General features: G+C 35.6%; 2 protein-coding genes across 2 annotated transcripts; one reads left to right on the plus strand and one right to left on the minus strand.

The window, feature by feature from the left end:
• Window positions 1-3,961: 3,961 nt before the first annotated feature.
• LOC119983234 (SH3 domain-containing protein 2-like) lies at window positions 3,962-8,323 on the plus strand. The gene is made up of 10 exons (XM_038826924.1): window positions 3,962-4,164; window positions 4,792-4,914; window positions 4,994-5,063; window positions 5,148-5,299; window positions 6,468-6,569; window positions 6,978-7,178; window positions 7,285-7,347; window positions 7,472-7,627; window positions 7,731-7,805; window positions 7,911-8,323. The coding sequence occupies exons 1-10, from the start codon at window positions 4,105-4,107 to the stop codon at window positions 8,025-8,027; spliced, it is 1,119 nt and encodes a 372-aa protein (XP_038682852.1). The 5' UTR covers window positions 3,962-4,104; the 3' UTR covers window positions 8,028-8,323.
• An 872-nt stretch (window positions 8,324-9,195) lies between these two features.
• LOC120014357 (squalene synthase 1-like) lies at window positions 9,196-16,177 on the minus strand. Its single transcript, XM_038866290.1, has 14 exons — window positions 15,788-16,177; window positions 15,596-15,638; window positions 14,935-15,024; window positions 14,295-14,370; window positions 14,124-14,193; window positions 13,675-13,818; window positions 13,466-13,570; window positions 13,211-13,357; window positions 11,952-12,027; window positions 11,225-11,313; window positions 10,180-10,271; window positions 10,029-10,074; window positions 9,807-9,877; window positions 9,196-9,671 (listed from the first exon to the last, which is right to left on the minus strand). The coding sequence occupies exons 1-13, from the start codon at window positions 15,980-15,982 to the stop codon at window positions 9,812-9,814; spliced, it is 1,239 nt and encodes a 412-aa protein (XP_038722218.1). The 5' UTR covers window positions 15,983-16,177; the 3' UTR covers window positions 9,196-9,671; window positions 9,807-9,811.
• Window positions 16,178-22,316: the final 6,139 nt, after the last annotated feature.

The raw sequence follows: 22,316 nt of genomic DNA on the forward strand, positions 1-22,316 counted from the left end.
ACCTAGTTCGCTCTTATTCAATATATGTAATATTGTTAATTAATCAAAATTCATCAAGCTGCCAGCTGTCACTCTTTGCCTAATTTCGTGATCAAATGAACAAAATAGGCACACCCAAGCCGACCGTTGACGAAAGAAAGACTTAACATATAGTCTTATATATATATATATATAAACACGTCGCTTTAGAGAGCTAATGTGATATGATACGGCATCCAAAGCGAGACTAAAATTAGCAAAACGACACTCAATTTGACGGTCTTGTTACACTTCATTATGGTATAGGCAGATATCTATATATACCAACAGTTCTCACGTAGGACGCTCGTAAAGTTTGTGCGCCTCTCATCTCTAATCTCAACCGTTGATCTCTACTGGTGGTGTCGGCTTCTAGGGTCTACTGCTCAATCGGTCGAATTTAAGTGATTTTTATTCGGGTGATTTATAACTTGCAAGTAATTTTTCGGCTAAATCAATGGTCGTTGGTAGTGAAAGATAGTCGGGTTTTGCTTGAGGGGGTCAAGGGAAGTTTTTTTGGATAGACGTAAATTTTTGTCGATGGTGGTCGGTTTTCCAATTTTTTTTAACAGTATTAATCTCAGTCGTTGCTTGTTAACCAAATCCAATAACTGAGATTAGAGACGCATAAACTTTAAAATTTACGTGCGTATGTATGTGAGCAAGCCTATTTCGGACCCTAAGTTAGATAGTGGGCAAATTTGGGCATAATCAGCCGACTAATTGGTTTCTTAAGTATTATATTCATGGAAAAAGATCAATTACTTTGGTTCGGTTTAGGTCATGCAGCCCACAATTAAACCCTAGCTATGGATTGTGGATTTAATAGTGGACTAGTCCAACTGCACTGTACCAAGAGCTTATATAATTGCCAAACAACTCCAAGTTTGGTTTGAAAATAACCTAACAACTACTTATATTAATAAGTAAATTACCTACCCAACATTTGAATTAAACAGCATTTATGGTTTTCGCTTGGCCATGGTCATTTTTTATATTAAACACACAAGAAAGTATTCTTACAAGTTATATTGATCATGAAGGTTTGTGGATTTTCTTTTTTATGAGTCAAGGTCAAATAATTATACGAACTCATACACGGTACTGATTGCCTTATTTCCTATTATTCTCTCAAAATTGTAATGTTCAATAACTTCTGTAATCCTGGCGGATGACCTAGATCGAAATCACCAATTTGTAATTATGACTCCCACCACCTTGAATTAGGATTTCTGATTTCTATTCTTCTCTTTAAGCCCTTGTTGTCAAAAGGGTTAGCGAAGGTTTCGTCAAATTCGACCTCATCCACCTCCTACAAATTCGACCTCATTTTCCCATAACAGAGATCCAAATATCTTCTCTGAACTCTTAGCTTGGACGAAAATGTTACCTTCAACTTCCATGTAACTTCCTTATCTTCTCTTTTTTATTGGGTGGTCCTGTTAATGTCCTCATGAATATTGGAAGACTGTAGTCTCTAAGACCCAATTGAGATGGGCCAGAATTATGGGCCGTGAATAATAACTTGAGTTTATGGGCTTAATCTTTGAGAAGTCTAAGACCAAGAAAAAAATTTCGTGAATGCTATCCCCAAACCCTGTCAAGTTTTTATCTTGTCCTATAAATTTCTCACTTTGCCACTAACCAAGTCCCCTCAATCCATTTTCTTCTACCTTTGCCACTGTTTAAGACAGTGGATCCGCCACTACTAATTATCAAAGCACTACGCATGGGACAAGGAACCTTGAACATAAAGCTAGTAATGATCAATCATACCCTTCAAGAAATGTCAATATTATATTTTGTGGATTATCTGTATTGCTGTCAATACATGGAACCTGCCTGTGCCTTAAAATTTTGAAGGACAGCAAAGTGAGTATTCATCATCGCTTTATGGGCTAACAACTTTTATCAAAGTTAGAAAAAAGGAGCCGTAAGATTTAAGCTCTGAACATTATTGACTACTTCTCATAATTGCCCTAGGCTTTTAGCTAGTAAACTTGTAGAAGAATTGAATTGTGAGAAAATATTTTATAGTTGGATGTGATAGGTACATGAATGTGTATCTACATGTACATACACCATTATAAGAACTACTATTGAGAGATAAATATCTCACATCTAACTGTGGTGAATTGCATCCCCATATACGTGGTACCCCTTTTCTATCTAAGATTTTTTTTAAGGGTTAATTATACCTTACAATATTGAAAGATAGGAGTTGTTATACTTTAGTCCCCAAACAAATTTTGCTACGACATCATCATCTAGTGTCCAAAAACGAGACAACATATTCACTCAGATAGATTTCAAACAGTGTCGATCAAGAATCTTACTTATGTGACATTTGATCAACAAATCTTTATGTGACAATTTGAGAGGTGACTTGAAAATTTCATCTAAATTTTCTGAAAGATAACAATAATAAGTGATGGGTAATTAAAAAGTTAAAATAAAAACCTTCCTCTCTCTCATCTATCTCTCTCTAAAACTTTAATTTCTCTCTTACCTCTCCTATCTCAACTGTTGCAAATCCTAGAACTAAAAGAAACTAAATTCACAAATGTCTAAACTAGACTTGCTTGAACAACCAATTTTTACATTTAATTCAACAACTTGGGGTTAAAATATTGAAAACCAAGAATTTAATTCCTCTCATATTGGAGCCACAGACTTTGGGTTCCTTGAAACCTTTGCACAATCATGGTTTCAGCCTCTGGCAGGTGCATCACCATCTCTGGATAGTCACCCATTCACCAGCGTCTTCCGTCACCTCTATCACTAAGCAAGATCGTCAGCTAACACAGCTAGTGCCTCGTTCCGACTTCAGAATTTCTCAGTTTTCGGGGCAGTTGTTGTTAATTGGGGGATTCTTCGGATAATGGGCGGTTGCTGTCAAAACCTGCTATTCAACCTCCTCTGCCAAGAGGGCGTACCGATGCTGCCTCAGATATTTCTGAGACAAAGGTGGAGCGCCCACCATTGTAACTTGGTCCAGCACCTTCACTATCACAAGCGTCTGATGCGTTGAGTAAGACCCTTGATCCAATTTCGAATCTGTTGAGCACTTTAGTTGCAAAGGATTTGATATCTGTATCAAAGACGGAGACTTCAACTACTACGTCATTTCAGACGCCCTCTCAACTGAAGGGCGTGGACTAATTGAGCACTGTTTCTCAACACTTGACTCGAGTCCCATACCCGCCATATGACCTCGCTGGAGTCGGTTCTCAGCCACTCGTCGCCATACATGAGGACCAAAAATTTCATCAATTTTTTAAAAAAGATACGTATTGCCATATCAATTTTTAAAAATATTATATATTGCCATATAAGCAAATATTGACCAATATTTTGATTTAATGCCACGTGAGCGAGACTAATCGGAACTATATGAAATCTTCCTAAGTCCTCGAATTGTTTTCATTTTAGAACATTGGATGATGACACTATAATAAAAAAAATTTTGATTGACTAAAGTGTGACAATTCTTTTCTTTCGATGTTATAAAGTATAATTAACCATTTCTTTTAGGGAGTGTATGAGTTGTGCAACCACTTGAGTGATAGTTTAATTGGTGAATCTTTCTGGGATCACAATTCTCCCCATTTCAAGGAATTTCGTCCTCGAAATTCAAACAACACAGTTTTGTTAAAATGTATTTCTTTCTCAATTACCAAAAAAAAATTATAAACCATCGTAAGCCAAATTTATTGTAATGGTTGAATTTTTTGATTATCCAACCCATGAGTGAGGAAGTAGGATCGGACCCTAAGCCTAAGTAAAATAATTTGATTGGATTGAATTAATGCATATTATTTGAAATTTTTTTATGAGTATGCATTAATTGCATTCAAATTGGAATTTAATTACGAACATATTGGAATTATGCGACGTCGTTTAAAGAAATTAAGATTTAAGAATGGGAACGGCCTCATCGTACCTTCTTCTTTCAAAAAAACAAACAAAATGTCTTCTGGTACGAGACGATCCAAGCTTAGCTAGTTCTTCCAACAAACATTCAAACGTTCGTCTCTCTCACGTATTCAGCTCTTCTAGATCAAACGGTTTCGTCCTTGATCGCTAATGGAGGCGATTAGAAAGCAAGCGACGAGGCTCAGAGAGCAGGTCGCCAGGCAACAACAGGTTCTCTCTTTGTCTTCTCTCCTCTCTCTTGAAGACAGCGAACCCTAATTTTTCATCAAGAAGCAGATCTAATACCGTTTATTGACATCGTTATCTATACAAATCTGTTGCGTTATCAATTTATTGATTTTTTTTTATTGTTTTCTCCAATCTCCGATTTCTTTTTCTTGCGACTCTCTATGTGTTTGATTATATCTATTTCAATCAGAGATTTTCTGGTTGTATGCATTTTTGTTAATCTTTCTTTAATCGGACGAGCTCTTGCTATCTGTTTGATGGGCGATAACTGGACTTTTCAGTTTTGTCGTTTCAATTTGGTGGAAATGCCTTTTCTGTTTCAAATTAGATTCGCCGTCATTTGTAGATTAATATCGAGTTTTAGATCTGTAAGTGTGTTGAAATTTGAATGAGATTGTTGAACTCCGATTGGAATGACAAAGCCATGGTTGCATCATAGTGGTATTATTTTGGAAAGTTGAAGAAATTACTATGTCAAGAGGGCTCAGGATTTTCACTGCTACCTATATCTCTCGAGTTCAAAATTTTATGTGTAATTGTTTTAGGATATCATTCACATTTTACTTGTTTACTTCAAAAGTATGTCTTAAAACAAGTTTGTAAACTTAGGCGGTGTTCAAACAATTTGGAGCTGGAGGTTATGGAGGTTCAGACAATATGATTACTGATGAGGCAGAACTCCATCAGCATCAGAAACTTGAGAAATTATACATATCAACACGTGCCGGCAAGGTTGTTTGTCCATCTGAGGTCAGTCTGTTTGTCTGTTTGTTATCTTCTTCAACTGATTGTGTTTTGTTTTCATTTTTAGCACTTCCAAAGGGATATTGTTCGAGGAGTTGAGGGATATATTGTGACTGGATCCAAACAAGTTGAAATAGGTGAGTTCTCCTTGATGTCATTGTTTGTTATTGTTCCAGTCTTAATGTTGTTACTCCTTTTTGACTTTGGGCCTTGTTCAACAGGAACAAAGTTATCGGAGGATAGCAGAAAATATGGTTCTGAAAATACATGTACCAATGGTAATACGTTGTCTAAAGCTGCACTGAATTTTGGACGTGCTCGTGCTCAAATGGAGAAGGAGCGTGGGAATCTATTGAAAGGTCTTGGTACACAGGTTTGATCAAAAAATTCTTTGTTTACCAGAATATGGATTCAATATCTAGGTGGCAGGATGTGTATCTCTTCATTTTTGTTCTACAATGCACAATTCTCTAGCATTGACTAGATGGCTCTTTTCCTATGAGGTTTTCTACAAACTATGCATTTGAGTGGAAGTTATCATCATATCCATTCAGATTGACGGTTATGCTTCACTTTCTTTTGAAGACAAACCTTTCACTAGCTTGTTACACTCGCAAACGTAGGTTTTTTCTCAAACTTTGTTTGACATCATGTTGGATCTCGCCCTTGACTTATACTGAAGTACCGAACCACCATTACGCTTTTTCAAATTTATAATTAAATTAGTAATCTTATAAGTGGTTTGTGTTCTATCTGCCAGAACTAATCATTCTACATTTTTGCCTCATCTACTCTGTTCACCTAATCTTTGGTGCTTTGACCCTTTTTTCAGTTATTATCACCGGCTATTGGGTCTCATGTTTAGTTGCAAAATTCATTTGGTCTATTCCCAGTGTAGAAAATGAAGAGATGGACAATAGAAAGTAGATGTCACCTCGTTACTATTACATAATTCTTGGTCAGGTCAATCTACAATTATGTTACTGTGATAATTTGGGTGGAAATGATTTAGTAACTTGTTTCCAAGCATTTAGCGCACTGAAACGCGCTTCTCCTCTATGCTACCTAGGCCGTTGGGCCATGGGGTCCATTCTATCCCAACATAGGGAACAAAAAAGAAGGGGAGCGATTAATTACAAAAGCAGCATTAATAGGTGACAGTGATTGTCTAATTTGTTTCAACTATTGAGCATAGTGAAATGAACTTCAAACCCGCACTTCCTATGGGATGTCAAGGCCACATGTACCTGCTTAAGGTTAGGATTCAAGGAGAGGTGAAGAAGAATGTGGTTGCATGATAAGTCTTCACATTTTCTATAGGAAGCACCGATTTTTTCACTCTTAAAAGTTCCGAATTGAATCCGTGACTTTTTCCAAAATCGAAAGGTCTAACAGTTTATATTGAGCTTGGTATTGAATTTCCGTTGGTTATATTCTTGAAGACATTCTGTTGATGTATATTTCAGCATTTGGCTATGATATTCTGTAAATGTTAGTAGTCTTATTTATGTGGTTGATTAGCAGTGGATTCTTCTTGTTAGGTTGCTGAACCATTAAGAGCTATGGTGGTGGGAGCTCCACTGGAGGATGCTCGTCATCTTGCTCAACGATATGACAGAATGCGACAAGAAGCAGAGGCTCAGGTAACTATTCCCAAAACTGGCATTTTACTTGGCTCCTTGATGGTTCTTGGAATTAACACTTTAGATTACTAGTTACTTTTCTTGGAAATTGGCTCTCTTAATTTCTTTATAGGCGAACATGTGGCCTAGTGATATAGAGTTGTAGGACAAGTTCAATTCCTGGAAACAACTTCTTAACATATTATGTGGGGATAACTTCTGCGTACATCTTGCTTGTCCCCGACCGTGCCCACTATGGGAGTCTTGGGTGTGTGAATTGTTTACCTTTTACTGGAGAGATGTCTACCATTTTACTCCTTTTTATGGCTTAAGATCCTATTTGCGGAATTGCCGAGTGTCTAACAATATGATTTTCAAGCCCTAGTTGATAAGCTTCTAACAAGAATGCAAACCTTGACAACTAGACAGGCAATCGAAGTTTCCAAGCGCCAAGCTAAAGTGAGAGAGACGCAAGGCAATGGTGAGAATGTCATGAAATTGGAAAGTGCAGAAGCAAAGCTGCAAGAGTTGAAAACCAACATGCAAATGTTGGGAAAGGAAGCTGCTGCAGCGATGGCTGCTGTCGAAGCACAACAACAGAGGTTGACTCTCCAGCGACTTATAACTATGGTATATTAATTTTCTTCCCATAAATTCTATTCGATTCTTAATGGTATGTTGATATGAAGCTCAGGCTTTATCATTTTTTTCTGTACTTCTTAATTATGGATTTAAGGTTGAAGCAGAACGTACTTACCATCAGAGAGTTCTTCAGATGCTTGACCAGCTTGAAGGCGAGGTAGGAAATCATTTTATGGTGATGTTTTCGTCAAGTTTTGCAGTCATTTAATCTAAAAATTACAATGGCATGGCTCTCTACATCAATTTATGACTGATGTATCTGTAATACGTTCTTGTAATAGATGGTATCAGAGCGCCACCGAATTGAAGCATCTCCTAGCCCAACTGTTGAGAATAACATGCCACCACCACCACCACCTTATGGAGAAGTTAATGGCGTCTATGCTTCTCAAACACATAATGGGTCAACAGACAGCATGGGCTACTTCTTAGGGGAGGTTAGCATTTAAGTTGGACCTTTTTGGTAGCAATGATTGGCACTGATAGAAAGGGCAGCTACTGATAATCGATATTTGTTTATCGTTTGATGCTCTGTTGCAGGTTGTGCATTCATATCAATCTGAATCTGATGTGGAGCTCTCACTTTCTGTTGGTGATTATGTTGTTGTGCGGAAGGTTTTACCTCTTGTTTGACCTCGAGACTTCAATTTTCTTCTGCGATTTCTCTCTGCATATTCTTTTCTTTATCTACAAAAATCTCAACGATTGCATTCTTGATAGGTGACAAATAATGGCTGGGCTGAAGGGGAAAGTAAAGGGAAAGCTGGTTGGTTCCCTTTCGGATACATTGAGAGACGGGACCGTGTTCTTGCCAGCAAAGTGGCTGAAGTGTACTGAACTTTTGCCACTGGGTTTTTGCTTCAGGGATTTTGTACGTGTGTATTTGAAATTGTAAGGTAGGAGGGGATGTTGTCAAAGAAGAGCAGAGTTCTTATGTTTATGGACTTCGATATGTTATACAGATTTGTGACAATCTCCCTTTTTTTTTTTTATATTTCTTTAACCTCAAATGTCATACGAATGCCTTTCCTTGTATTATTTATTTATTTTTTGGTGCAAGGTTGTAATCTCGTCTGTTGTGCTTAGTTATCAAATATTGGGACTGATGGCTTATAAAAAAAATATATTTGATGAGTGATCTGTGATCCAACATTACAAGTGAAAGGCCCAGTTTGAATTCCTACTATAAATTTCAATCTGTAAGAGGCTTAGAAAAGGTTTTTCATGGGCCGGGCTTGCGTTCTTCATTAGGCTTGAATTCTTGTTGGGCCGAGTTTAGGATAAGTACAGTAAACTTTAGTCCTGCTCGGCCTCTTGGATTCTGGCTCGATACTTTAGGCAGGCCAAGTCCAACACTAGTGGGTTCTGGGCCTCTAGCCCAACACTTGTAGCCCAGACTGGCCCAGACTGTACTTATTTTAAGCTCGGCCCTCTTGGATTCTGGCCCGATACTTTAGGTAGGCCAAGTCCAACACAAGTGGGTTCTGGCCTGACACTTTTAGGCCCAGACTGGCCCAAGCTTGTGCAATCCCAGCCCAGCCCATGATCAGCTCTACTTGGAAGTCGGTAATTAATTTTGTTAAAAGACCTTATAGTCATCAAATTAAGGCAGCCCGAGTCCGACACTCTTGGGTTCTGGCCCAACACATCCACCCTCAGCCTGACCCAAACTCGTGCAATCCAAGCCTGGCCCATGATCAGTTCTACTTGGAAGTCCCACATGACGGTAATGTTGTTAAAGAACTTCTGAACTTCTCTCAGTCATCAAATTCTTAGTTTTAACTTCTAAAAGCAATAATCAAATGACCAAATTTTGATTTATTAGTTTCATAAACAGTATTCTCATACTCCCGTTGCCCTCAAGTCTCAAAAATTGAGCTCAAGTTCTGTCCGCAACCATTGTTACTTTAGACTGAGCTCTGAACTGTATACAATTACAATATCCTCAAACATTGTTTAGACCCTATTACTTGTTCTTCCAACAAAATATAGAAAGAGAGGAAAATTTAAGGGAACCAAATACTACATTTCATAGCTTAATGCCCCAGATGCTAGGACAAGGTAGACAACTTGTATATTACAAACCTTCAGCAGATCAATGGCAGACCGAATATTGCATAATACATAATACGAAAGCAGAGTAACAATTCTAAATTACTTTACAATAATTCAAATAGGCATTATGCTTATTATATGATCACAGTCAGACTCAGCACCAAACCAGAGTTCACTTTTGCCTGCTGCTAATAATCTGTTCAGCCAATAAGACAAGTTTGACTACGCACTCTTGTATCACAAAGATACATTTCATTTCGGCTGTATAGTCCGTAGTTGCCATAACATTAGTTGAATATATAGTCAACGATCGCCATTGTAAAAGTAGGTACTCGAGCAGAAGATAAGGACGTCCATTGGAAAAGGATTGGAATTGGCCATTCTAGTATGGCATCCATGTTTACAAGAAACTTGGGGGCTGACATCCTGCACAAAAAAAAAAAAAAACAAGAGCCCTCACTTCCTTTTCTATTTTATTTTTGTCTATAAATGTCACTAGACCAACCATTAATCTTCTGTTGAAAAGAATAAATTCATAACAAAAAAAAAAAAAAAACTTACCCTACTTATTTGGCCAGTCCGAGGGACATATTGGCGATAAAGATGCCCAATACAATAAAAAGGATGACCAACTGCATTGAGGTTATACATGTTTTTAAAACAATCAGCAGATGTTAAAATAGTTTCGAGAAAATCACTAAAAAAATATTTTTCCAAATAAGTCGGTGGACATTCTTAAAATAATGATATCATAGCGATGAGATGATACAGGCAGAAACTCACCAAAAGAGGGGCATATTTTGACTCGCCATTAACTATGCCAGTTTTCCTGGTAGAATCCATAAAATATTTGTCAATGAATCAAGAAATAAAAAAAATAAAAGAAAAGGGCACCATATCTAAAGCTGGAGAATAGCCAAAGTCTTTGACAAACCTCTTATTTATGACACCCGATTCGCTGCAAGTTTTCTGTATTGCTTCCAGCCTGCTCAGTGTTTTTACTGCATTAGGATCATTCTTGTCAACCTACAGTCAGCAGTAGTAAATTTTTAGTGCGCAAGAACAAGTAACCGTGAAGAAATTTAGAAAAGAAGATGCATTGGTTATATCAAATTACTTCATACAAAAGTAAAAGAAATCTTCCTTTTTTTTTTTTGTAAAAAAATTTCATTTATAAGTAAGTACGTAGTTACTGCTATCGTCAGAGCATCTAAACCTAACAAACACAATTTCTTAACATATTAACATGATGAAGACAGAAAATGACTACAATTCAAACATGATAATGTTTCCAAAGAAAGAACACTCCTTGAGCTGTGTCAGATAACTAAAAGACTTAACTTTCGATGAAACTCTCTTCCTTTGTGCATATGTTATTCAATGCAGGCTGTAAGTTAATGTGTCTCTAATCAAGTTAGAATATCTAGATAGAAAAAGGTTCCCATTAAAAATAGGGCAGAAACTTCGTATAGACAGAATCAGGGTTCCAAATTCACGTTGGTAATTCCCTTACATTTGTAAGCCCAAGCATTATATTCATCTCTCGCTTAAAGAACAAGTATATTCCATTTTCTTAACCTTGTTTCCAAGTTAGACAGAATGGTAACTTGGAACTCGCCATCAACTACTTTAACGGTTTTACCTATGAGGCTATGAAATTATAGCTTGAAAGTCCCTTGTAAGTAAACAATACCTAGAAATCTACTTGAGATAATAATTTCAGCTCTATAGGAAGACATAATAAAATTTCTTCAGGCCCATGTTTTCTACTTGTTCTTCCAGTAAGTGCACACAATTAATAGATATGGTCTCATGCATGAATGCAAACATTGCTTTCCATGCAGGTCTTACTGGAAAATCACAAGGACAAATTTTTTTGAAGTAACTTTAAGAAGAACAGGGAACCTTCAGAAGTAAAAACATAAAGCTGTGGATCTTATTTGCAAACCATTAGTCCATAAATGATAGAACCATTATACCTTGGACATCAGCATTGAGGAAAAGTCAAAGAAAGCACCATACACATCAGGCATTGTCCTTGTACGGTCAATGACTTTTGCAGTGAGACCTAGAAACATAGCCACAAAGTATCCAAGACCGTTAACTGAGGAAATATCACACAAGGAACACGACAGTAACAACGAATGGAATCAACAACATCAACAATGTTTGATCTTTTATATGCATCTAAGTCTAAGAAGAATCAGAGAGAAAGGAGCATGATGCTCTAGAAATCATAAAAGATATCAGTATCATCAGCACCAAATCCTTAATCCCACGTTATATACAGATAAAGCATGATCTTCCCAGCCCAAAGGTTACCAAATTGCTTCTCTTTCAAATAACATTCTCTTGCAACAATAGTTCAATTTTATATTAGTTATTGCATGCTTCTGCACAGTTTCGCCTACTTTTTATTTCTTCAGCTAAAAACAAGAAATACTGTATTCGAATCTGAAACTTAGATATGATAAAGAGATTGAACCACGACATCTCAAGAAAATTATAAAAGTAAGCGTCATGATTTTTGGTGGTAATTTATGCAAATTCAGTGATCCCAAGCAAAGTGAAACCTGTGAATGAAAAAAATAACTCATCCAATCTTAAAGATTCTACAGGCCTCCTAAACAAATGTTTAGGTTACACATCTAACGTGCTCATTTTCGATTGCAAAGAAAATTACTGTACGTAGGTTAGATATTTTACCACGCCTCATCTTCACTACGCCTCTGAAGACTTCAATGTTGTTGTAGCACAGTGCCAGTGTTCCAATTGCCATAATCTACCAAAAACAATACACATTAACTGGGATACAATCTTCAAGAAATATCAATTTAGGCACATAAATAATGGATACATATCAGATTTCTGAACTATATGATATCGTAAACTTTCTCCTATAAGGCAGGGAACATGCTCCAAAAACTTTTCAATAGAATAGATGGCATACAGTGATGGCCAACTAGAAAATAAATAAACAGTTTCCGAATTGAATAGATGCGCAGTACAAATGATCAAATTGAAGACCAAAGCCCTTCAAGTCGAAACGGAAGAAATAAGACAGCCTTAATAAGGTCAAGGAAAATATGACAAATCCGAACTATCAGAGAGCGCCAAGGTTAAAAGGAAAGAAGTGCATTAATGTTTATTATATATAAGCTAGCTAAAACAGAATATATGAAATGTTAGTTTAGTAAGAGAGGACAAGTGAACGAACAAACGATTGAATTAGATGAGAGAGAAATAACAAAGACTAAGGTTATTAAATATATTGGCTCGATTTTCCATGATGATGGAGACATTAGTAAAAATGTATTTAATAGGATCAAAAATGGGTGGATGAAGTGGAGGAGTGCATATGAGGTTTTATGTGACCAATGAATCTTTCAAGGATGAAGGGAAAATTCTATATGTCCGCTACACGCCCCGTGATGATGCATGGTTCTGAGTTAGAGACAAGATATCAAAAAAAATACATATAGCAGAAATGCGAATACTTCGTAGGATGTGTGGCCACATGAAAGAATACATGATTGAAATGAGATTATTAGATATAAGATAGGAGTAGCACCAATTGAAGATAAGTTGCGAGAAAACTGTTTAAAATGGTATGCACATGTACAACGTAAAGATAGTGGTGTGGTGGTGAGGAGAATCGAGAGAATTTGTATGGAAGAGAGTAGGAGGCGAAGAGGAAAACCTAAAAAGCACGACTTGAAATAGTAATAAATGATATGGATTCAATAGAAGTTGATGAAATATGATCCTAGTTAAAAATGAATGCCGTAAGCGAATACACGTAGTGGATTCCTGTTGATTTTATCAAACTCATGTAGCCGACCCAAACTTTTGAGATAAAGGCTCGGATGATGATTAAAATTAAAAAAAGTGTTCACATATAAAATGCTTAAATTATAAGACACTAGAATGTGATATTTCAGTAATTTGTTGAATTAGAATCTAACCTGAGGGATGGCGCAAAATCGAAATATGGCTGGATCTCGCAGCGCAGACATATACTTTAAGCAATCCTCAGCATGGATCAAGGCATTAGTTACCATGTCATTCAAGCATTGGACTGACTTGACTGAATTCTCCTCATATTTCAAGTCCTACAATACCAAAAACAACGTCAACTTAGATAAGGTGAAGCAACCAGAGGGCCAAAATTCCATTCAAGCGAGTTGATAAGGTTAAAATGATCATATGAAAGAACAAACCTCAAGTTTGTTAACATATTTACTCCAGATCTCACGAGGCCAAAACATGCGGGACTTAGGTATCTCGTTTATATCCTCCAAATAATCACGAATGATGTTTGTTTTCTGTAATTTATCAGAAGCAGGAAGTGTGACATTATACTCGATATATTCAAATAAAAGTTAACCAGGTGGATAGCATATTGCTGGTTGATACAACAGTTCAATACCTGAAGAAATAATCCCATGGAATTGGAGAGAGAATCTGAAGCCAAATCTTCAGATCCAGAGGCATGGAAAAGCTTGGAAAGACCTAGCCCTACAAGTCCTGCTACATAGTGGCAATATTCATCATAGTCATCAATGGATTCCACCTGCAAATAACAAATATTTGTGTAAAACAAAAGTACCATTCGACTATCTTTAGTAGCTGAAATCCAAGGGAAAACTTAAACCCCAAAACATATATCTTCAACACTATTATTTTGATATATGTTGGCGTTTTTTAAAAAAAACCATCATCATCATAATAACTGTATGAAAAAAGAGAGACATAAACAAATCATCAGACAAGGCACATAACTTCTTTTTTGTGAATCTAGTGATTGTGTCTTATCCACAATTAATTGATTGCGTAGGTATCTATCTATCCATTGCTCCTGCTACATGCATCACTTACCTCCTTGCATATAAATTTTGCCATTCCTGCACCCATTCGCTGTGTTATTTCTTCAATGGCCTCCTGATAACTGCCATGAATACCATGGATTAGTTATAAGCATGCAGAAACCACTAATATGAAAGAAATCCAAGTAACGCTGGGTTCTAACTCCCCAAGAACAGAAGTTACCCTTTCCCAAGCTCCAGAAAAGCAGTTGAAACATGATGAAACTGGTCCATGAGCACCTTGTACTCTTTTGTGCCACCTTGTGAAAAAATAAAAAAGCAAATTAGCTCGAGAATTAAGATCGTAAAAACACCGTAAGACATAAAGATTATAACTTTGGTCCACTAGACTTGGACTTTTTACAGTGAGGAGAAAGAATTTTCCTAACCCCTACAAAATATGAAACAGTTTACACGAAAGCTGAAGCTTCTAGCCAGTAGATTTGTAAATCAAACTCAATGTGTTAATTCCTTGTGATAATAGAGAACATTACAAAAAGATGGAAATGTTAGGATGATAAATGACTCTTAAAGGGTAGAGAATTCCCCTCTAAAAGCCCTACAGGAAGAAGAGATTCCCATATACTATGAAATGTTAAAATCAGTTTTACGATTTGTGAAGATATAAACACGATGACAGTTCATATACACCATAGAATGACAATTAAAGCAGTTGCTTGAGAATCGAGGCATATACAAGTAGTTGAAAGAATTTATGTAATTAAACTTTTCAAGATACGGAATTAGATCCATATAATTAACAATAAAATGTAGGAAAAACATAAATGAGAAATGGGAGAGGGTGGAGTTTCAGAAACACTTACATGAATAATGCCAGTCTCGATCATATATGTGCTGATGAAAAGCTTTGAGGATAGGCAATTTCACATCTGTAGGTATGCTTGTGTCATCCTCTGAAAGAAACCATTAGAGCAAATTCAATAAGAGATAATATATCAACTGGATATAATAGCAAAAGCAGGAGATGATAAAAAAATCAAACCACAACCAGAGTGCTTTGAGTAAACACCTTCATATAACACCATATTCATATAGTATTAGATTAAAAAACGTGTAACGAAAAAAAAAATCAAAAAAACAGAAAGGAGATACTAAAATAGTTGCTGAAAATTGGCAGCACCCTGGACATGATTGAGCTCCTGTATATGACATAACGTGGTCAATAGCTAGGATAAAAGAAGGTATCTCATGACCTCTATTATCAGCGTCCCAATAAGCCGAAAGCCATCATTTCCACTCTAAAATAACACATATAGATCTATAATTTACTTAACATAAAAGCGATGGAGCAACCTGGTAATGGTGTATGCATCAAATGAAGCCAAAATATATAAAATAAGCACATTAAATCTCCAAAGATATATGTATGCAAGCTATAAGGGTAGAAACTTCACTAAGAGATCAAAATTCAATAAGACAAACTCTTTCGAGAGATGATATAAGAAAAGGATTTTGAGGACTAACCAACAGTATCCAGGGCTCGAAGAACCAAATAAAATATGCAGACCTGCAAATCATAAGAGATATCTTTGCAAAATTAGAAACAATATAGACGATGACCAACTCACAATGACGAATCACGACAGAATTGGCACAAACGTAAATAAATTCTCGCACACATGTCATACATGCACATATACCATACATACAACTTACAGCGTCGCGAAGCTGGGGACCGAGCTGTTGAATGACGAGAGCGAAGCTCCGGGAGACTTTAAGGAGCATAGTGTAGCAGAAGGCCCAGTGAGGCTGCGGCCGGATCTGCTTCTCCGCTTGCTTCGCCGCCATCTTCAGCTTAAACAGAGGGTAAACATCGTCAGGATGCTTCACCATCGTCCACAAACTCCCCATCTCTCTCCGAGATTCAGATCCTGATCTGGATTTCGCAGTGGTTTTTGTCGGTGAGAGGAAGGAATTGGGAGTCTAATGTGGCGTCTGCTCAGAGATCAAATTCTCTTCGAGGTTGAATTGAAAAAATGTAGATGATCGGATTGGTTTCGAAAATGTGACTCCCTATGTTTGGCTTCCTGAGCTTAAATAAAGCAAAATATTTGGAATATAGTGACGGTTTGAAACGACTATAGCGAGACTGCTAATTGGAAAATACCGAAATTGGTAAAATGGTCGACCCCAAATACGTTTACCATGAGAATGGGAGATAGCCTAATTGATTAGGTTGTCTGTCTAGAATCTTGAGGTTCAAGATTCTATTTTCACCGGGGGTTTAGGATTTGAGTAGTTTTTCATCCATTGTGGTGGCTTTCATGCCCTTCGGACATGACTTAGGGTATATTTGTTGGACTAACAAAAATTTCATCTCTGTTACACAAAAAATCAAGTCAAACACGTATCCCAATATATTCACATAACAAAACAATCTTCCAACACAATCACATAAGCAAAACGTAAATTTTTATATATTTCATTCCGTTGTCTCCAACAAAATTACACCAAAACACATAATCTCAATACAATCATATCAATAAAACATATATCCCAATACAATCACATCAGCAAAACACGTATTTCAATACAATCACATAAACAAAACACAAAATTCAATACATTTTTATTAACCCAACAAAATTTTACCATTATGATTGCTGTAATGCCATCTTTTTTTGAATAATATTTGGTGAGCTTATTGCATCAGTCAAATTCAAAGGAACGATAAACAATTGAAAATAAATCAAGTTGGGATTAAATGCATCATCATCAGTTGACTAAACAATTAATATATGAATAATATATTGGTATACCACTATCTGTCACGTCTAATATGGTAGAAAAACATTAATTAATATGAGGGAAATCGTCCTCTCTAATTGAAAGAGAAGTCAAGATTTTTGTTGTCGATCCAAGTTGTAATATGTGCGTTTGTTTTTCTATTCACTCTTTGTTACCCGGCGTAGACCTGTGGAGTACAGAATTATTCGATGGTCGTCCGACGTAATACGGTGTCATCCGGCAATAGTTTTCTTTGTATTTGTGTTTTCAGTTTTTTTTCTTATTTTTTTAATCCTCTTGATTGTACTCCATCTTTATGGTAGCATGAGTGTTTACGGGTCTCAATTACTTAATTTATTTGATAACTTAATAAAATATAACTTATGACTCTTAAACAAAAAACATTAACCTCTGCCCTTGGTAAATCTTTTTATATTCAAGAAAATATATGTACAAAAAAATTATTTTTACATGAAAGGCATGCATCTTGTATTAAATATTTATTTATGTATAGAATATTAAATGAAAATGATATGGATTTAATAGGAGTGAATGAATGTATGATCTATGATAGAAATGAATAGAGAAAATAAAATCATATGATGGATTCCCGGTGTCAACTCTAAATTTTTTGAAATAAAGGTTCGGTTGTTGATGATAGAATATTAAATGAAAACCTAGTCCATGTTTATGAGGCTAATTGGCCAACAACTAATAATACATTAATATATGCAAATATTAAACTATAATATATTAAATAACTGAAAAAAGTTTATTTTTATTATCCTAGATCATTGAGCCATAATAATAACTTAGCTCACGGATATCACAAACGGAGTCGGGTTATATATTGATCCAAACAGTTCCTTAAAAATTGTCCCCACCGACACATTTTTTATTATTTGTTGCCACCATCACGTACGTGTTTGCTCTAACACAGAAAATATTTGTTTTCATTATAAGAGGAGGACGAAGTGAGGCCAGCTGCATGGAAAACGTTTCTTGTTAGAGTCGAGTTCTAGAAGTATTCTGACGAGTTAGTAGGACCACAAATAAATTTCGCATTTACATCGAATATTCGTTTGTTAGAAAAAAGAAAGAAAGTAAGAAGGTTTTCCGGGCCAATCCACTTGAGATATTTTCATGATTCACGGATGCATAAAAATGTCGATGCATCTTTTTGCACAACTTTAGACGTCAACACCTTTTCCGAAAAAGTGACGTGAATGGCAAACTTTGATACTTACAAGAACAAGAACGAGCGGCCCTTCTGACTCAGGGGCACTTTGACGCTTAATCAATATCTTTCTCAAAAATCAATCTAATGTCTAATGACACAATTTAGAGTGCATACCTAGTATTAGGTAGATGATTCCTTTATAGAAGTTGGAGAGTGTATATGTTGAGATTTTTCTCATCAAGATGTTAATTTGATTTCATCATTGAGATTTGTTACGATATGACAATTCGTCTTGATCTCTTGGTTTGAATTTGAATCGTCCTGAGTTGATGCTAAGAGATTCTCTGTGAGGTCTTCCCTCATTGGGTTGAGTCTAGGTAGTTACTTTCTTAGATCATGCATAGTTGTTGGGTTGAGATTACGCGACTGTTGGGATTTTCAGTTTCCCACGTTCCCCTGTCCTTGAGTTCACGTTCTAGTTTGACTCTTTTTTGGATTGTCTCTAAGAAATCCTTCAATCTATATGGTATCTGTCATGTTGACTAGGCATGTCATTTTTTATTCATACACAAAATCACATTATTGGTGCTAATCAAAACGATGTGGCACATTTCAAGTTTCAGGGGTCCTATATCTGTGTTCCTAATCAATAAATATCCCCACACGCAATATAAATTGGGTATTTAAAATGTGAGAAATTTTTTGACATCCTCTTTTTTTTTACTGTGGAATTTTATGTCGGATCAGGACGATATTTTCTTATTAAAACAAAGAAGAGGGGGGCATGCAGTAACACAAAATTATACATCAAAGTGTGAAAAGTTGGCATTGTTTCACAAAAATTCAAATAGCTATTTTTGTGCAATTCACCTGTTCAGACCTAGAATAAGAAATGGAAGACATGTGATTGATCAGCTGCAATGACAACTGTATGGCAATTACAGGAAAAGTTAGCTCAAACTTAATTACATTTCATTAGTACAAGACAAGGATGTCGACTGAACAAGGCTTCAACGTGTACAAGAAATATCAATCCATGAAATCCTGCAAAAAAAAAAAAATTAAGCTCCCTTATTCATTTTTGCCTCTTTTTTTTTTTAATAATAGATATTTCATCAAGCATTAAATCTTATTGAAAGATAGTTAATGCATAAGGAATAATAGAAAATGTCTAGTTGTCTTGGTGGCAAGGCGAATCTTTGGTATGTGTAGGTTAGACGCATGTACATGGGTTCGATTTCGTACTTAAAATTGTATTCACGATTGAACTAAAACATGTATTGGGACGTACTCCTTTTTCCGGAGTTCATCATGCACGGGTGAGTCTCGGGCCGATTCTTGGATTAATTCTCCATCAAAACAAAAAAATGAACTTACTCACTCTTAATTATTTGGTCAATAGGAGACAATTTTTTTTTTGAAAAACTGCTAAAAAATATGTTTCGAATCTTGTGCACACATATGTCTAACCCAATCAATTGTCAACCGAGCCACCTCAATCATACCCAATATAATAAGAAGTATGACCAGTTGTATTGTATAATAAAAAATAAAAAAATAGCACGTTACGAAAATGTTTTCTAATAAGTAGGTTGACATGTCAGCTGTCATTATTTTAATAATAATAATATATATTGATAATATTAGGCACAAACTCACCACAATAAGAGGGCCACGTTTCGACTCATTATCTAGTATGCAAGATTTCCTGCTACATTAATCCACAAACTATTGCCGATGGAACTCTAAAGAGTAAAGAAAAGAACAGGAAGAAAAAAAATAAATCGGGGAATCAGAATTATTGTTTTCAAGCATGTTTCCTGTATTGTCACGTTAGGACGGACCATCCCTTGTCACGTTAGGACCATCCCTTGTCAACTTTTTTTTGGGTCAACACGGAAGTATTGAAAGCACAACCCAACATACTTCACCAAATGGGAAAACTCCGGGCCACGTGCAATATTTGCACTAGCGCACTCCACATGATGCAGTCGGAAACAACAAAGAAAGATTAAATCAATGTTATCAATCACACAAGTTGACAAACACATTGAAATCCATCAGAAAATAAGAGGAAAACTCTCTAAGGTTTCAATAGTTTTCTTAGAATGAGAGATAATGACCACTAGGGACGGCTACAACTCTAAAATGATGAAAATATAAAAATATAAAATTACGATAATGCCCTTGAAACATAAAACAATCCGTTTAACGCTCTAAACAATGAGATTTCGTGAAAACAAAGTGGGACTAACGGGCCCTAGTTCTGCTCAGATCGTTGTTTTGCTTCAAATAGTCAAATTTCATCTAATTATGACAACATTGTAAATTTCAATCCTACTAGCCGATTTTATTTTAATTGAAGCAAACTATCCAAATAGTCCTATATCACCACATGAGTTGGTTAAGTCCGCGGAAAAACACCAAATTACATTAGAATCGATGTTAGAACCTGCGACCTCTCATGCACATATGCTAAGATATTCAAATAGCTAACTTAATCATCCGAATCAACGCTTTTTTTGTCCCATCCTTGTCAACCTCTGTGTTCACAATCAATGAATATCGGATACACACAGCAACATCAATTGGAGATTAAAATGAGGGACAATTTTTAGGAATGTGTAGCATTGGGTGCTCCGTTTTCTTAGAGTGGAATTTCACGTCGGATTAGGACAACTAATATTGTCTTATTGAAAAAAGACAAAAGAGATCAGATGCATGCATGCAGTGAACAGTTTGGTATTGTTGCACAAAATTCAAATAGATATTTTTATTCAATCCACTTGTTCATACCTATAACAAGAAAATGAAAAAGATGTGATTGATCACGTACAATGACAACTGTATGGCAATTACAGGAAAAGTTAGCTCAAACTTAATTACATTTCATTAGTACAAGACAAGACAAGGATGTCCACTGAACAAGGCTTCAAGGCTTTAATAATTTGATATGGATTTCTATATAGTCTAAAATATTAGAATTCTAAATTAAATAATCTTAAATATAAAATATAAGAAATGAAAAATGAAATTTGACTACCTAATTAAGATATGCTTCATTGATAAAAGAGAAAACTTTAAAAAACAAAAGACAAAATAATTTTAAAAAACAAAAAAAATGAATAATATATTGGTATACCACGATCTGTCACGTGTAATACTGTAGAAAAACATTAACCTATGTCCTAGGTAAATCTTTTTATATTCAATAAAACAGAGAAAAAAAAATTAATTTTACACGAAAGCCGTGCATCTTGTATTAAACATTTATTTAAAAAATGAATATTAAATGGAACCCTAGTTCACTTTTATATATGAGGCCAACAACTAATAATACATTATGTTTTGCAAATATTAAACTATATATTAATTAAACAGTTTATGGAATCCTAGCTAGTCCACGAAAGCCAATGCTCTGTTTTTTTTTTTTTTTTTTTTTGTGTTTGTTTCAATGCGTTTTCACTTACATATTTTCATAAAATATATGTTGAAAAATTAAATATTTTCTCTCAAGAAAATTATGAATTTTTTTAATTTTTTTTTTGAGATTTTTCTTAAAACAAATGGAGTGAATTAACTTTTTTATTTTCATAAATGATAAGAGAGTTCCAAACATCTAAATGTTCGATGTTTAGAGGATCCCATTGTAATTTGGAGAAATATGAGGTGAAAGTAGAATAAGGATGTGAGAAAGATTTTGGGCTCAGTTAACTTGAGGTATTGTCCACACTCTAGGTCTAATGCCCACATGACCCCGTGGAGTCGTCTAGATGGCAAAAGGCTTAGATTTGTCCCTGTGGAGTAGTCTAGATGGCAGGACGAATCTTGGTATATGAGGGTTAGGCACACGTACCCGGGTTCGATTTCATACTTTAGATTATATTCATGACTAAATTGAGATGTACCGTTTTCTCTAGAGTTTATCACGGAGGGGTGAGTCCCAGAGTTTGCCGACTCTCCTCGGCATAGATTTTTGTTAAAAAATAAAATAAAATAAAATCTATCCATACCTGTGAAATGACCAACAAATTAGCTAGTGTTCCATATTATATGCAAATTAGACCACCACCTTGATGGAACCCTCCCTAGTCCACATTTATGAAGCCCACAACTAATAATACATTAATGTTTGCAAATATTAAACTATAATATATTAAATTATTGAAAAAAGTTTATTTTATTATCCTATGTAATCAGTAATCACAAACGGAGTCAAGTAAGTAAAATTTTTCAGTTCCATAAATTATAAAAAAAAGAAGAAGATCCAAACACTTT

This window comes from Tripterygium wilfordii, chromosome 2 (assembly GCF_013401445.1).
Source record: "Tripterygium wilfordii isolate XIE 37 chromosome 2, ASM1340144v1, whole genome shotgun sequence".
Classification (NCBI taxonomy): Eukaryota; Viridiplantae; Streptophyta; class Magnoliopsida; order Celastrales; family Celastraceae; genus Tripterygium; species Tripterygium wilfordii.